A 16,309-nucleotide genomic window follows, 5' to 3' on the forward strand; every position below is an offset into this window, starting at 1 on the left:
ATAATAATTTTTAAACAATATAATTAGGAGGTACTGTCACAAAACTATATTTTTTACTAACATTTCGAGTTTAAAAGAGTCGATTTTGGCCTAAAAATCGAGTCTTTATGGGTCAATTTTCATGATCTGATCATATCTTTTTCACGTGATATTTACGTGGAAATCGAGTATCTAACACTCAAGTTATAACCCAAAATTTTTTTAGTCTAAGACTCTCGTACTAGCCATTCCCAGAAAGGCAGCAACACCCAAAAAAAAAAAAAAATCACTCACAACAAACTTTCAACTAGCCACATCCACCTCCACCACCACTCCACCAGCAACAAACTCCATACGGCAACCCCAGTCCACAGCAAAAAAAAAAAAAAAAAAAAACCACCACCAATACAGCCACAACCACCAACACAGCCTACGGCAACCACAACCGCGGCTACCGAACCACCACCAACACAGCCACCAAACCGCCAGTCACAACCAAACCCACAAAACCCACTTAACTACACAATTAAATCCTTTCATTAAAATATCTATTACCTCTAAAATGAAGAATAATTAATGTATCAACTAAATAATGCAGGGGTACAAACATGATTGCATGACGCTCTGCACGGTGCATTTTTCCCAAAACCCTTAACACATTGCACTTTCATAGAACAAACACTGTGTGATGCAGTGCATTTTGGTCGGTTTTCATATATATTACAAATATATACTAAATATATTTAACATATGTTAAATTTTACGAAATAATATTGAATATAAAATAAAATAGACACTCACATACATATATGGGTGTGGTTGTGTAATTTTCTTAAAGATGAACTGCAAGTCAAACCATATTGCATGGTGTTGTGCGGTTTTTTCACCTCCACCTGCGGCACGGTGCGATTACTCCATTTGATGGTGATTTTGGTCGGTTTAGGTGCGGTCCAAGCCGTTTCATGAATACCCCTAATTACTACTCCTTAATGTCTACCCTTTTCCTCCCACAATTCTTGAGTTTTTAGAATTCAAAAGGCATGTTGTATGAATAGAAAATTGTGAGAATATTTTATTCTTAGTGAATTAGTTCAATACTTTTTTTGAATTCTTGACGCAAAAAAGGGCAAGGCCTAACTCCTAAGTATTTGAAAAGGCAAGGACCCCTACAAAAAGGCAAGTTTGAGGCCAAGAAAAGCGGGCTCAAGATTAGGAGCCAAAGCAGACCAAGAAAAAAAGAAGTGAAATTCACCCAATAAAATAGAGAATAATTAACACATCAAGTAAACAGTGCAAGCAACAGACTTGACTTACCAATGGAGCTTAATGAAGACCAGTACTTTGCATCAAAAGATGAAAACATGGACGAGCTCCCCAAATTTCAGAAAATTCATTGCCTAATAACTGCTATACAGCCAGAAATTCATTCTTGGCATGGGCAAACATTCAATCTCATGTCCCTTACTTTAACAACAATACTAATAAAGGTAATAAATAAAAAGCTGTTGCATGAAAAATTATTAAATTAAGGATAATTAACAACTCCACTGTCTCCAACACGTTCTTCCGCATCACATGTTACAGAGCCAAGCAACCTTACTGTTGATGTCATGGAACATCAAGGTGACGAAATTGCTTGAGAGGAGTAAAACTTCCACTGACCACTGCAAATCAAGAAGCATGCCATAATTAAAATGGGAAAAAAAATGAACTTCTCATCAAAATGATGGGTATGTCCATAGGAGTCCCTTTTAAAAATTAAAAAAAAAAAAATTATGTTCGAAGAGCCATTTGATGTTCGAAGTGCCCTATTCTCTTCCACAAAACGTGCATTTGAATGTGTAAGAGCCATTGCATCAATGCTTCGTGTTCGTTTGATACAATTTTTCAATAGTGTTCAGTGCGAATATGAAATAGTTCGAGCATCTTAACTGACAAAGCTCGCATCCAATAAACATTAGTGCCTCTGCATTCGAATCCTATGTCGTTGGACTTGATGGTTTTTTTCCCACCTAAGGTACAGCTGAGGAAAGATCCTGAAAAAAATGTCATCAGCGTGTTTGTAATACCGTATCCTCCACCTCTTCCAAAGCACAAGCGGCCCAACGACCATCCCAAAGCCAAAAACAAAACCCAGTTCAACACACAGGTAATTCCAGTCAATCAAAGGCCTAGATTTTGAGTGAATATCTTCAAATGGAGCTGGCGGTCTTCTGTCTGAAGATCCGCATTCTGCCTTCAAAGGGTGCCCACATAATCCTTTGTTCCCTTCATAGGAACCTTCTGAAAATGTAGTAAATTGCTTGATATATGGAATTGGCCCAACCAATTGATTAAACGAAAGGTTTAAGACTGATAGGAAAATGAGACTATCTGCAAGTTGCATAGGTATCCCACCGGTAAGCTTGTTGCTTGACAAGTCCAATGCCTCAAGTTTAATTAATTTTCCTAGAGATGGTGGGATTCGGCCTGTGAAAGCATTGTGTGACAAGTTGAGAAGATACAACGATTTAAGTACTTATATTTCTTCTGGTATTGGCCCATCAAGATTGTTGCATGAAAGGTCAATTGAAGTGACAAGGGTCAAAATCTTCACCAACTCCCTCTCTAGACCCTCAATGAAAATTGCTATTGCATCTTGATACTGATCTTTTCAATGAAGGGCCCTTTATGGAATTCAGGCATGGAATTCGTATCTACATTAGCCACATAATGGAGGTAATTGAGCTCTAACTGGACTTCATTATTAGCTATCATTGCCTGTGAGTTAGCGAAGGATTTTATTGATAACTTACCACTAAAGTTGTTTGAAGCAAGGTCTACAATTTGAAGCATCAACCAAGTTGCATTCAGCCCCCCACAACCAATAGAACCATAAAATTTGTTTGATCTCAAGATAAGGACGCGCAAACTGGATGTCTTTCAAGTGACATGGGAACTCATCTTGTATCCGGTTGTTCCCAATGTCCAATAACTCCAAATATATGCAATTGGCAAGAGAATTTGGTACCATCCCTTCTAGTAGGTTTCTATTGAGACTCAAAGTTTGTAAACCACAATTGCTTGGAAATATATCTGATATTTTACCAGTGAGGTTGTTTCTCCTTAGATTTAGAACCATTAGAGTTTCACTCATTGCAATGAGGCAGTGGGGAATTGTGCCACTCAAGGAATTATTAGACAGATTTAGAATTTGAAGAGATGTAGCATTGCATATTGCTTCAGGGATATGCCCATTGAGTTTATTGCTTGAAAGAGATAAGAGTGTGAGAAAGAGAGTTACCAATGCCAGCTGGTATAACAGAGCTAAAATTATTCCATGACAAGTCCAGATACCAACAAGATGGTAGGGGAGTTGGGAGTTGCCCTTGGAATTGGTTGGACCGAAGGTCTAGTATACCAAATGATGAAAGATTGAGTTGAGGTTCTTCCAGGTAGTTATATGAGAGATTTAGCTTAAAAAGACGAAGTTCCCAAATCCAGTTGGGTATCTCTCCATGTATCTGGTTACTAGAAAGGTCTAAATGGGATATACTGGTTTGGTTTCTCAAGAAACTAGGAAATGTTTTTAACTTAAGAGAAGCCAATCCCAATGACTCAATAAGGGGAAAGGGGGATAATGAAGAATTCGTTCCATTATATTCAATCAACAAGCTATTGTCAGAAAGATCAAGCTCAATAGGATTTGTTAACTGCTGAAACACATTAAGTTGAAAGGAGCCATTAAAGTTATTTGAAGAAAGTAATAGGGTGTGAAGATGTTGGAGTTTACCAATAGAAGTGGGTATGGGTCCTTTCAAATAGTTCCTACTCAAATTGAGGTAACTCAACAGGAAAGAAGAATTGGAAAATTCATGGATTTGACCAGACAATTTGTTGTTGGACAAACGAAGGTACATTAGACTTGGAAGCTCTTTCCAGTGAGTGAAAGTAAACTGACCTGTCAAATGATTATCAGAAAGAACTATCATGATCAGATTCTTTGCCATGTTGAATGCTGGAATTGGTCCGATGAAGCTGTTTGATGACATTTCAAAAAAAACCAATTGAGTAAGATTTGCCATGAAGTTTGGGATAGATCCAGTGAAACTGTTTGATGATATGCGCAAATCAAACAATTGGGTAAGATTTGTCATGGAGTTTGGCATTGATCCAGTGAAACTGTTTGATGATAAGTCCAAATGAACCAATTGAACAAGATTTGCAATGGAATTTAGGCTAGATCCAGTGAAGCTGTTTGATGATAAGTCCAAATGAACCATTTGAACAAGATTTGCAATGGAATTTAGGATAGATCCAGTGAAACTGTTTGATGATAAGTCCAAATGAACCAATTGAGTAAGATTTGCAATGGAATTTGGGATCCAGAGAAGTTGCACAGTGAGAGATCTATTTTGGACAACCTTTTAAGGTTGCCAATAGAATCAAGAAGTGCCCCTAAAAAGTTTGTACCACTAAGCATCAGCGACTGAAGAGAACCATTTGGATGAAATTCAGGCAAAGAACCGTTAATTTCATTAAATGATAAATCTATCGTCCGCAATGTTGGAAACTGGAAGATCTTTTTCAGAAATTGTCCATTCAATCCACAAAAACTGAGACACAAGGATGTTAAATTTCTAAAATAGGAAAAAAAATTCTGGAAATTAAGCAAAAAAATTGTTCTGATTGAGACGAATAATTGAGAGAGACTGAAGCTTCAGTAAGGAGGAATCCGGAGGCCCCTGAAGATTACAACCTGACATGCTCAACGCCCTTAGATTTGGGAGTGAAGATGATATGGCCTGGCACCACTCATTCCCTTGAGATGATATATTTACACCATCCAACTAAAGTTCCGTAAGCCACGTAAGGTTGTGAACTAATGAAGCTAAATCTGGGTTCTCAAGTTTCAGCATATTGGAGGTAGACATATCGAGAGAAAACAACCTTGTGAGACGTGAAATCTCAATGGGAATCTGCCCCCCAAAGTCAGCATATGATAGGTTTAAATACCTCAAATTCGTTAGATTTCCAAACTCCGGTGGAATTAGAGAATTGTTGAAGTAGTTATAAGCCAAATTTAGATTTTGGAGATACTGCAGACAGAAAAGGCTACTTGAATTGTCAAGTCTGTCATAGATTGATTCTCTGACCAAGTTGAGGCCAACAACAAGTCCCCCATTGCAGGTGACCCCTTCCCACGAACAACAATCAGTACTTTCATTCCAATGCACCAGTTTTGTGGACAAAGTACTGTCGAATAAGAAGAGGTTTTTCTTTATATCGAGCAAATAGGATCGCTGATCACCACGACATTGGCCAGACACCACAAAGACAGGAAAGTTGACAAAAAGTGAGCATATTGGTATCAAGAAGAACCAAGAAAAGAATGGAATTTTCATTGGGAGGTTGTAATAAGAAACACTCATACAATCAAGAATAGAAGAGGTGATGATATTAATCTCTAGCTTTGGAATTTACATATAGCATTTTTGAGCTGTGGCTCAAGTCTTGGTAGACCAAAAACCACTCAGGTTTGGCACAGCAGTCAACAGTGTAGAATGAGAGGTAGATGACAGCAACGGCAGGTAACAGTGTAGAATGGGAGGTAGATGACAGCAACTTCACTTCAATTGGAATAATGGTGATAAGCTCATGATGTTCAAGAAAAAATTGGACCTCATCATTTATTTCTGACGACTTTCATATTCAACAGAATCAACACGTACGGTGGTTCTAGCTTACACAATGTTGTTGATTTGTTGTCACTCATTGCTGCTGATTTTACAAATCATTCCTAAACATTTTTCCTGCCTACAATTTTTTTTTTTTTTTTATTGGAATCTTATTAACCAAGGCTTAGGATAGTTTACTTTATTGATGATTAATCTTTGGTTTTGGAGTGTGAAGAGTAAAGACCCATGAAAGTGGCCTTTTAGACCTGTGGCTGAAGTCTTGGAAGACCAAACACCACTCGGGATTGGCACGGCAAATCAATAGTGTAGAATGGGAGGTAGATGACAGCAACTTTTTTTTATTGGAATAATGAGGATAATTTCTGAAGGGCTTCGTATTCAACACGGTGGCTCTAGAGCAGACAATGTTGTCAATTATTGCTAGTTGCTACTGATTTTTACAAATAATTCCTAAAAAATTTGCCTGCCTACAATTTTTTTTTCTATTGGAATCTTATTAACCAAGGCTTAGGATAGTTGACTCGTGTGCCAAAACAACAAATATCCATATCAAGTGATATATATAGTGTCGGTTTTCCGTGAAATATGATGTATAAAAAAATGGTGAAGAATCTATGAATTTCTTAAATTTTCGGTGGACTCTTGCATTTGAGGTTCTTCTATTCGTTAATTAAATCATTTATTACCTACTTAAAAAACACACATTTACTCATACAAGGAAAATAAAAAGAAGTCACTATATATCCACACATAAAATGGTGTATTTAACCCTTTACAGAAGGCAAATTGATAACTTCAAAATAAAAACTGCTTGAAGAGGGCTCCCTATCTGACATGACCAAGAATTCTGATTTTTTTGAATCTTCCTCGTCCCAATAAAAATCTAAACCAGTAAACTAACAAATATTATTTTTTTCAATGTTCTAAAGCAGAGATAGAGATGCTTTTCAATGGTCTCATTACAAAAAACTTTTCACTTCAATCTTCTCCACCCTAGACCAACCTTAAGACATAAGAGGCTTACAGATCAATGATCAATACTTTCTTCCTTTCTTTACCCAAGAATTGTATAAATTTTCAGGCTGTAGGCAATGTATTTTGCCCGAAAGAGGTGTTAATAAACCTGTAATTCCCAGTATCTTGATGTAGCCTTTAAAATCTTAAGGCTCATCTCTGTCAACTGAACTTGTAAATTCATGGGAGGGTGGCTGTGTCCTGCATCATTTCTGAATGCCAAGGAAATGAAAACATTATCCCATTTAAATGGCTCATTAAGTCAGATAGCCATCCTTCAAATAGAAGTCAACTGTCTTGAGAATGATAAAAGGATAACTTAACAATTGCAATTAATATTAATAATTTGCTGAAACCATTCCAAGTCCATGTGGTGCCCAACAACCATCAAAATCACCATTAGACGAAAATTATATTTATGATTCCAAGGTACCTCATTCCAAGTATAATCAAAGGAGAGCAGGGATACTGAGAGATCCCATGTCAAGCACTCTTGGCAAGATCTGTAACAATACAAGGAAAGTAAGCACTGATAAAGCCAATAACGGTGTGTAGAACTAGTGGCAAAGATGATATCAAGAAACTACACCTCTCCTAATCGGGCATTGATCTTCAAGGGCACAATATCATCAGCCCGGGTTACACCCACGTTCACAATCGCAGTAGCTGCACCTGCCTCATGAGCAGCTCTGTGGAATTCAATGTTAGAAGCCTTTCAGCTAAAGAATAAAATACTAAGAGAAAAATGTGTGGGTGGCTCCTTCTCTATCAGCTTTATTGCTTTCTAAATCAGAATCTTGATACTAAAATCAAACAGTCTTCTAGTACTTGATTATCTGAGCTATACAGGATATCAAAAAGTAATTATAACATATATGTACATGGAAATGACTTATTCAGGCATCAAACTGTATATTTACTCTAGCCCAAATAAACATTGAATTCGAAGACAAAATAATCATAAATTTAGCGTATTTTGTTCTTGCAAAAATACATTTGAAACTGCTGAACTATGATTATGTGCTGTTAATTCATATATCGTTGCTCGCTCTCTTCATGACAGTGGTCCTTTATTCAATTTTATATGCTGCAGGTTTTGCATACGAATTAGGATAGACCAAGCACAATAGAGAGAAGATATTTCCTTCTGTAGAGGTATGCAGCAAGCATTGCCTATGTAATATTAAACTTTTCGCTCACTTCAATGTGAAACATGTGTACAAAATAAATACGTACCTGAGAAGCCGGAAAGCAGACATGGTCATCAGAGATGATCCTAACACAAGAAATGCGTCACATCCTTTTGCAGCTTCCATTGCCTTATCAGCTCTATCCTTGGGAACATTATCACCAAAGAAAATAACCTTCAAAGTTACCACGTAAAACAAAAGTATCAAAAAGACCACCTTAATTGAGTTCCCAATGTACTTAAGAAAAGTTATGAAATGTGTGTAAAACTGCTGGGTGCAAATGAGCAGTACCCAACAAAAAAAAAGAAAAAGAAAAAAAAAAAGAACAACGCAAAAAAGAAAAATGGAAAAAATGGCCCTCATTTTATTGCATGTAATGTAATCACCCAGCTTTCAAACAATTTAAATAAATTTATAGACCTACAATGCATACTCAAGATGCAATCTCCCCTTTATTTGTACATCAAAATATACAAGAACTTCTCCATAGCTTAAAGGGGACAATGTCTTCATTTGAAGGGTATAAACAGTATCAAATACTTATTTTCTAGCATGAAGATCTAGGCCATTTTTTGGATCTATCTATACTTCTTAATTCATTTTTTTAACTAACAATAACTATAATGACCAGACCCAGTCAATTCCATTTTAGTTGTGTGATGGTGCCTTTGCCAGCTTGTCACATGGATATGCACCTGAGGGCCACATTCATGATCCTACTTCTGTTAAATTATGAGTGCTTTCAGAAAATGTAGACTGAAAACTTTTAATTTTATAAAAGCAAAAAAAAATCTTACATCAGGTTTGAGAACACCATTGCATTTTTGGCAAGTAGGGATATGAAAATCCTCTTCCCAAAACTTTTCGTCAATTTCAATATCACCATCAGGTCTTTGCTTCATGCCAAAACTCTTGTCCGAACCAGGGTTTCCATAATCAAAACTTTCAATTGCTGCTGCCCACTGCAGTAAAAATTGCAATCTTGCTAATCAGTCATGCATCCCAAATAATAGAAGAGAAAGAAAACAAGGGTTTGAGGCCAGATGAAACATTAGGTTTTATTCCAGGCATAGACAGACGGTTAGAGGATACATAAATTAGAAGGCCAGAAAATCTAAATTTACAATGCAAAAGGATAGATCTTGCCTACAATTATATTTTTAGATCATGAATATAGCATTGAATTCTTCTTAGAAGAACACAGCCTTCCATTGGACATAGATTAAGGCTCACTCATAAATCTCCCTTCTTAAGCATAAAGAGAAGATGACAATGTTCTGAGCCAAAAAAGGTGACAATGTGGAAGTAACCAATGATGTGATATGAGAAGCCTAGATTGTTGCAACTCCAGGAAAAATAAATTACTCAAAATTAACCTTTGGATTGAGCTCCTTCACTTGATCTTGAAACGAAGTCCGACAAAAAGAAAATCCACAATCTAGACAAACTACAGTATACACAGTCCCATGTAGTTCAAGTGGGTTGCTACCAGCATGATGATGCAGCCTGAAACAGAATAAATGTTAAAATTAATCCCATTGGCTTTGCTCCTGACACAAGTAGAGCTACACATTTGAAAGAAAAGGACATACAACTGCTACTTACCTGTCAACATTTTGTGTAATCATAAAATTTATCCGGCCAGCTTTCTCTAGAGATGCTAAAGCAATATGAGCCGCACCAGGCTGTGCTGCAGTAAACCGTCTCCATCCAGCATAACTCCTTGCCCAATACCGCCTGCGGGCCCGACTTGATCGGAGAAACTCCTGTTGAGAAACCCACAATACTAACTTAAGAAAACTTGATATTTAGAAACACAAACAGCAGTAATTTACAAGGTGATCATTCAGAGCTTTGATCAACTGCGTCAATGTTTTGTGAATTAATTTTAACTCTTCTTCTTCCTCCACTCAATCTTAAAACAACAGCATGTCTTTAGAAAGGAATTGGAAATAGTCACTATAAAACATAAAATACCAGTATCATAATCCAAATTAATACTCCCTTTGTCACATAATGAGTGACCCAGTTGGAACACGTACAAATTTAATAAAAAACAGAAGAAAAAAAAACAATCCTTTTGTATAACTTTCCAAACATGCATTAGATGTATTGTGGGAAAGAAATTCCCTGATAGTTGGAATGGCCTTGATAGTTGGAATGGAAATACATTATGGGACAAAAAAAATGCGAATTGAGCAATCATTATGGAATGGAGGAAGTGGTAACTAATGAAAATATGCCAAATTATTGTTGCCATTGGTTTGAATAGATGATTATGTTCAAGTTCTTAGCATGTTCGTTGAGTTTTGAATAATATTAAATTTATCCAAATATAACTTACATGCTACTAAACCTCCCTATTTAGTCTTGCTCTTTTCAATAAACCTTCAAAATCAGATGTGTGACCCCTCCTTATTAAAAATTGATTTAGGGTGTGACAACATGTGGCTGAATATATAGAGGGAAAGAAATTAAGGAGAAGAAGATTTAATGCCAAGAACATTGTAGCTCAATTGGCACCTTTTGGTGTTTCCAATGCAAACATCCAAGGCTCAAATCCCTTCCCCTCCCAACTATTGATTTATCAAAAATAAAATAAAAAGAGAAGATTTAAGAAAGAAGATGAAACAGGTTGGAGGGATGGAACGGATCAGAATATAAGAAAAGCAAGAAAGTAGAGAGGAGAGTATATCCGAGAGGATTAGGGGTATAGAAAGCGATGAGATATAGGGAAATATCATGCCAAAAAAAAGAGAGCAAGATGAATAAGGGAGCAGTGCACCAGAAAAGAAGAAATGAGATAGCAAGGCAAGAGGGGAGACCAAAAAAAAAAAAAAGTACTCATCAATTTTACTTCTTTACTGAATCAGAAAGATGCCTTCTTAAGGCTTTGCAGTACTTGGGGAACAGGGAAGTATACTCTAGATCTATAAATTGTCCTCATACAAAGATACATCGGACCTACATCTCCTACTTCAAGCATTGAAGAAAATTTATTAATATAAATATTACAGAAATCACTAAAACATTTTCCTAATATATCTAAATACTTGTGTGGGGTAATCATAAGACATACAAAAACATACTGCTATAGGGGATAAATATCACAGCACATGCCTTCAGATCACCTGATGGGTAATTGGTTTGAAACCAGAACTATAAGCACCATTGGGACTGCAACATGATAAAAAATAAAAGCTGATATTATTTAAAAAGTAGAAAAATATTACCATTTAGGGAAAATATGGAAAAAAAAAAAAAAAGATTTGGCATTTGATAAACTTTAAAAGGAAGCATCACTTTACAGGTATGATAAATTCCACCACAAAGCCTTAAAAATATATTTAGTGTGACATATTGAGAGCAAGAACACTTTAATCAACTCAAAGCCCGCTCCAAAAAAAATAACAAAATAAGGTTTTTCTTGGGTTAATGCTAAACCGCATAATTAGATGAACCAGAGGCTTATGCAGTTATGTATATTCAATTTAACAGAAGGGTGATTTTTTTTGTCCTGTGATAAAATCACAAATGAGAAAAAAAAATATTGAGATAATAGGTGAGTCTACCTCTAACAGGAGCTTGCTGAACAAATTTGTATGAAAACTGAGATAGCTAGATTTATTCATTTTCTTTGCTGATGATAACCAGCTAACAAAATGCAGCATAGGCCACAAACATCATATAAGAGTACACATATTAAACAGTATTGGAAGCCTTTAAAACCTTTGATATTCATATGGATAATTAATATGATTTGAAAAGTACGGCAATAGTCAAAAGAAAATGAGGATTGACTGGATCAATGAGACAATTGAGAAGAAGTATCAACTATTACAAACAATTATGCAAAATAATTGAAAATGTTTTGGGTAGAGTCTATATGTGCCAAGGAACAAAGAGCACATGCTTAATGTGATCAATATTAGGTGCTGCATCAGCAATATTAAAAGGTCTTTATTAGAAACATATAAAACACAAAGGTAGAGACATCCTTTAGTTCTGTGTGCTTATGTGAAATAGTAATTTGGGAAAAGTTTCAAGAGATTTGTGGATCTTATAAGCTTACAAGAACCAAAGAGGAGGTAGAACCTTCTATAATCAGGAATTCCACATTCTGTACTGATTCCAGCCCCCGTTAATACCATGAGCTTGTTACTGCATAATAGCAAATAACCAATGAAACAGAATCTGGCAAGAAAACTATTAAAAAAAGAGCTAAAAACTAAGCACTAGGATTCATAAGATAAATTTCATAAGAAACCCGGAATTTTAAAATATAACTATATATGAGAACATCTAAGATTGACCTTTGATCAAAGAATTGATATAAAAGGTTGACATCACTAGTGCTAGGAGGATCTGAATCAGGAACCAACTTCTTGTCCCTCAAAAAGTTTGAAGGTGCTCTTTCTCCTCTCCCTGTTGAGGTCCCTGGAAATGAGATCCGGCATGAAGTTTTAACAGACTTTATAGAGCCCTGAAACAAAATGACTCTTCTTCCTCTACTTGGAGATTTCCAATTATTGCGACTTGATTGAAGAAAACCTAAAAATAAAAAAGAGTTTGCTAGCACTTTTAATATCACCCATTTATACAGAACATAAGTAAGAAATTTATCTAATAACGCTAAAGAATTTGGTGGATGGCATGGGCATACTTGCCTGTCATAATACTCCCCAGCACTTCACTTGCACTTCTAGAGGTCTGCTTATCCAAAGTGAATAATTCAGTATTAAAAAAATTCAATCCACAACTGAACAGATTCATGGAGAAATGATGCCAAAATTACATATCAAACAGTACAGACTACTTTTCTTGTAGACTCAAATGGATAGGCATATATGAATTTTGATGAAATTTTATTCAAAGAAGCTTCTGCAGAATGTACATTTCATTTGTCCACTATAATAAAATCTCCAATCATTATTTTTGAGAACTAAAAGTTACCAATATACTCCTCAGATATGTTCGCACAAGATTATGAATGGAGTTCTTATTTGCTTTCAATTCAACGATTTGGTACGATTCCTTTTTGACATTTTTTTTTTCCTTTGCTAAACATTTAATATAATTTAGACCAATCTAAAATGCAACTCAATAAATTCTTCTCTGTAGAGCTGTATACAAAATAATTTGACAATAATGAAAGATAAAGGGCCTCCACTTATAACTGAAATAGACTTTAAAGAAGCAACAAGCAAATATATGATTATAGCAATTATTTCATCAAATGTGAAGTAGTACTTTATAAATTCCAGTACCCATTTCCAAACTTGAACCAACACATCATTCTCTTTCCTTCTCATCTCTCATCTCCACCCCCCGAAAAAAAAATCCTTAACTAAAAGTGTAATAATTCTCCTTCAAAACCCAGCAAATGCCAACGCTTCTATTGTTGAAGCAAATACAAATGCACCCTTTGGCTTCTCTTTGGTTTGGAAAATAGAATAGCTGAGTGAATCAAAAATACAGATGAACTTCTTGAGCAATATTCATTATTTTTCACAGAAATCTTTTTTTTTTTTTATAAATTTTATAGCAGAATGGTAAAGATTAGAGGAAATTAAAGAGAAAAAGTATTGGAACTTACAGAGAAGAAGGGTGGGTGAGAATGCAACCGCATGAGCATAGAAGCCATTTGGTTGGTTGGCGTTTTGAATATCTGATTATTTCTTCAGCAAAATTTAAGGTGGTCGGATTATGGCAAAGAGAAGAGGTTATTTCGTGGAGTTCGTGGCTGTTGTGATTGTGGTTGTGGGTCTATTTTATTATTATAAAGATGTGTTTTTGATAATAGAAAGAAGCATTGGACAAATCGAGGGGGTAGTTAACTGTTTCTCACTTTCTTTGTCTTCCCAATTTGGTCCACTACCACTTGGGTTGGGTGGCACTTTTTTTCCCACGTTGCATAAGTCTCCACCCATCAATTTCGAAAAGTCAGGGACTTTGTAATTATGACTTAAAGCTGAATTAGGTTAGTTTAGTGATAGTAGTGTACAGAGGTAATTTGCAGAAGTGCATGAATTTGCCACGTTATATCATTAGTTAGCACGAAGTGGGAAGAATTTTGAAGAATAACATTTCAAGCCTTTGAGGCTCGAGCTAAGTGAAGAAATCGAGACTCAAAGCCTCGAGTTCTAATTGCTGACCTAGAAATATTTATGCCACGTGGAAATTGAGTCTTGTTTCCATAAAAGAAGAAGAAGAATCTGAAGAAATACAATAAATATCTAAGATTCTGAAGAAATTGAAGACGAAGAGAAGAACATAGAGAAAGAAGAAGAATAGTCCGCACGGGAATAGAAAGAACACGATGAAGGATTCCACGGAAGAAGACAGGACCGGGTGAACAAAGAAGAACAAAGAACAAGAAGAAAGGAGTCCACAGAAGAAGAAAGGATAAGGTGAACACTGGAAATCGAATTTTAAATACTCGATTTCCACGTGGATTTTTTTTCCACATCAAATTGCTATCACACACAACTCGAACTTTAGAAAATCAAATTTCACGTTTGAACTCGAGTTTTAGAGTCTCAAGATACTAGTTTGCTACATAATTTTACAAACATCACAACTACCTAAAATATTTTAAAAATAATATTAAATGCAAAAAAAAAAAAAATCAAAATGTACAATAAGAATTGAGATGAGTTTTCCTGCTGTAGTATGAGTTTTGCATTATCTACTAGAGACTAGAGAGCTCATTTACCTTAACTAAATTGTTCTACAAATATATATATTTTTTTGGAAATCATACTTTACCCCCTAAACCATATTTTTCTTACACTTACTTTTTAAATATATATATATATATATATATATATATATAATAATAATAATAATAGGTAAAGCAGAGAGAAAATCTAATTAAATTTCAAATTGAAATTAAATTAGAGTCTAATTTTATGACATGTGTCTCATCTAATCTAAATTTTAGAATTTTGTGCCAAGTGAATTAATTTTGTGTAAAAATTGAATTTCAATTAGATTTTAATTTTGTGTCACGTGTTTCATCTAATCTAAAATTTTAAATTTTTGTACCAAATTAGTTAATTTAGTGTAAAAAACGAGGAGTCCAATATAATAAACCATAAAAAAACATAATCATATAACTAAAAAAATTCAAATTTATAAGTCATATATATATATATATATATATATTAATAGGTAAAACTTATAGAAAGTTGAATTAGAATTTGAAATTATAATCCAATTTTGCACATGTCTAAATTTATGTGGGGACTACACTATAATTATCCACTTAAGCATGTGCCATGTGTCTACTTGAGTTTTTTAATATTTGTGTCAAGTGAGTTAATGAGTGCAAAATACTAAGAATATAATATTAATGAACTATAAATTTTTTTTAAAAAAATTACATATACTTAATAAAAATCACCTCATGTTTCTCAAAAAATAAATAAAATAAAAATCACCGCATATTCTATCTTATTAAAAATTAGAAGAAGAGAAATGATCATAAGTAGTACTAAATCTAGGTAAGAATTTTAATATGTGACTAATTATATTTGCTTTAAAAAAATAATTTGACTAATTATCTATATTTTATGATAATTTTTTTTTATTTAATTTTAAATGTATCTACACGTATGCATAAATGCATGTATTACATGTTTTTTAAAAAATAATAATAATTTGACTAATCATTTATATTTTTATAATAAAAATTTTGTTTAATTTTAAATGCATTCATGCCTTTGCATGGAGTTACATGCTAGTTATAATAATACACACTTACCTTTCTAAACTATATTCTTTTTTACACTTACCCCTTTAAATTATGAGATTGCACACTTATTTCCATGGGTAATAGTTTAAGCGAGTAAATATGCAATTTAATATTTTGGAAAGCAAGTATTACGCGGATAATAGTTTAGGAAAATAAATGTGTATTTTCATAATTTAGGAGGATAAGTATAAAAGGGTATAGTTTAAGGGGCAAAGTATAATTACCCTTTTTTTTAATGAGGACTCTTATAGAATTTGTTTTTCTATTGATTATGCCAAATAAATATAATGTTTCTGGTTTTTTTTTCCTATTCGATGGTTAAATAAATTTTTTTTTTTCTTTTCGTTTACCTCTATGAAAAGAGCTAGGCCGGAATTGTTAAGCTAAGAGGGAACATGTATATATACATACATACATACATATATATATATATATATATATATATATTTTGTTAATATTGAAATTTGATTTGAAGCTTGGAACATATAACATCTTGATCATTTTTTTTAACTACTTTTGAGGGGTAATTTTTTTTAATATGTCATTGTGTTTATGAGTGTTTTTTAATATATGTGTATAGTTCGACTTTATTTTTTAAAATGTATAAAAATGTTATTTAATAATACATTTTAATGCACTTTAATCACTGTTGCATCTGTTAACAAAAGCCATAAAAGACATGAGGAAATAGA

The 16,309-nt window shown here is 34.2% G+C and overlaps 1 protein-coding gene and 1 pseudogene across 3 annotated transcripts; both read right to left on the reverse strand.

Moving 5' to 3' along the window:
- Positions 1-1,835: 1,835 nt before the first annotated feature.
- Positions 1,836-5,763, reverse strand: LOC142630256 (receptor-like protein 6; annotated as a pseudogene).
- A 612-nt stretch (positions 5,764-6,375) lies between these two features.
- On the reverse strand, positions 6,376-13,690 carry LOC142630335 (NAD-dependent protein deacylase SRT2-like). 3 transcript variants are annotated; one of them, XM_075804324.1, is made up of 12 exons: positions 13,458-13,690; positions 12,529-12,571; positions 12,175-12,412; positions 11,957-12,022; positions 10,993-11,038; positions 9,467-9,627; positions 9,238-9,367; positions 8,659-8,823; positions 7,908-8,035; positions 7,261-7,360; positions 7,105-7,174; positions 6,376-6,883 (listed from the first exon to the last, which is right to left on the reverse strand). In XM_075804324.1, exons 1-11 carry the CDS (start codon positions 13,503-13,505, stop codon positions 7,121-7,123), a joined length of 1,179 nt encoding a protein of 392 aa, XP_075660439.1. In that variant the 5' UTR covers positions 13,506-13,690; the 3' UTR covers positions 6,376-6,883; positions 7,105-7,120. The 3 variants fall into 3 exon arrangements, with proteins under 3 accessions (XP_075660439.1, XP_075660438.1, XP_075660440.1); XM_075804323.1 differs by having other exon boundaries at positions 6,376-7,174; positions 13,458-13,687; XM_075804325.1 differs by lacking the exon at positions 13,458-13,690 and adding an exon at positions 13,129-13,250 and having other exon boundaries at positions 6,376-7,174.
- Positions 13,691-16,309: the final 2,619 nt, after the last annotated feature.

This window comes from Castanea sativa, chromosome 4, assembly GCF_040712315.1.
Source record: "Castanea sativa cultivar Marrone di Chiusa Pesio chromosome 4, ASM4071231v1".
NCBI lineage: Eukaryota > Viridiplantae > Streptophyta > Magnoliopsida > Fagales > Fagaceae > Castanea > Castanea sativa.

Bases quoted from the DNA above. Each gene is read 5' to 3' on its own strand.
- LOC142630335 (XM_075804324.1), bottom strand. From the start codon at position 13,505: ATGGCTTCTATGCTCATGCGGTTGCATTCTCACCCACCCTTCTTCTCT. The intron at 12,023-12,174 runs GTCAATCTTAGA...GCTATTATGCAG, and splicing joins TATCAATTCTTTGATCAAAG to TAACAAGCTCATGGTATTAA. The intron at 11,039-11,956 runs GTTCTACCTCCT...ATCATGTTGCAG, and splicing joins GGAATTCCTGATTATAGAAG to TCCCAATGGTGCTTATAGTT.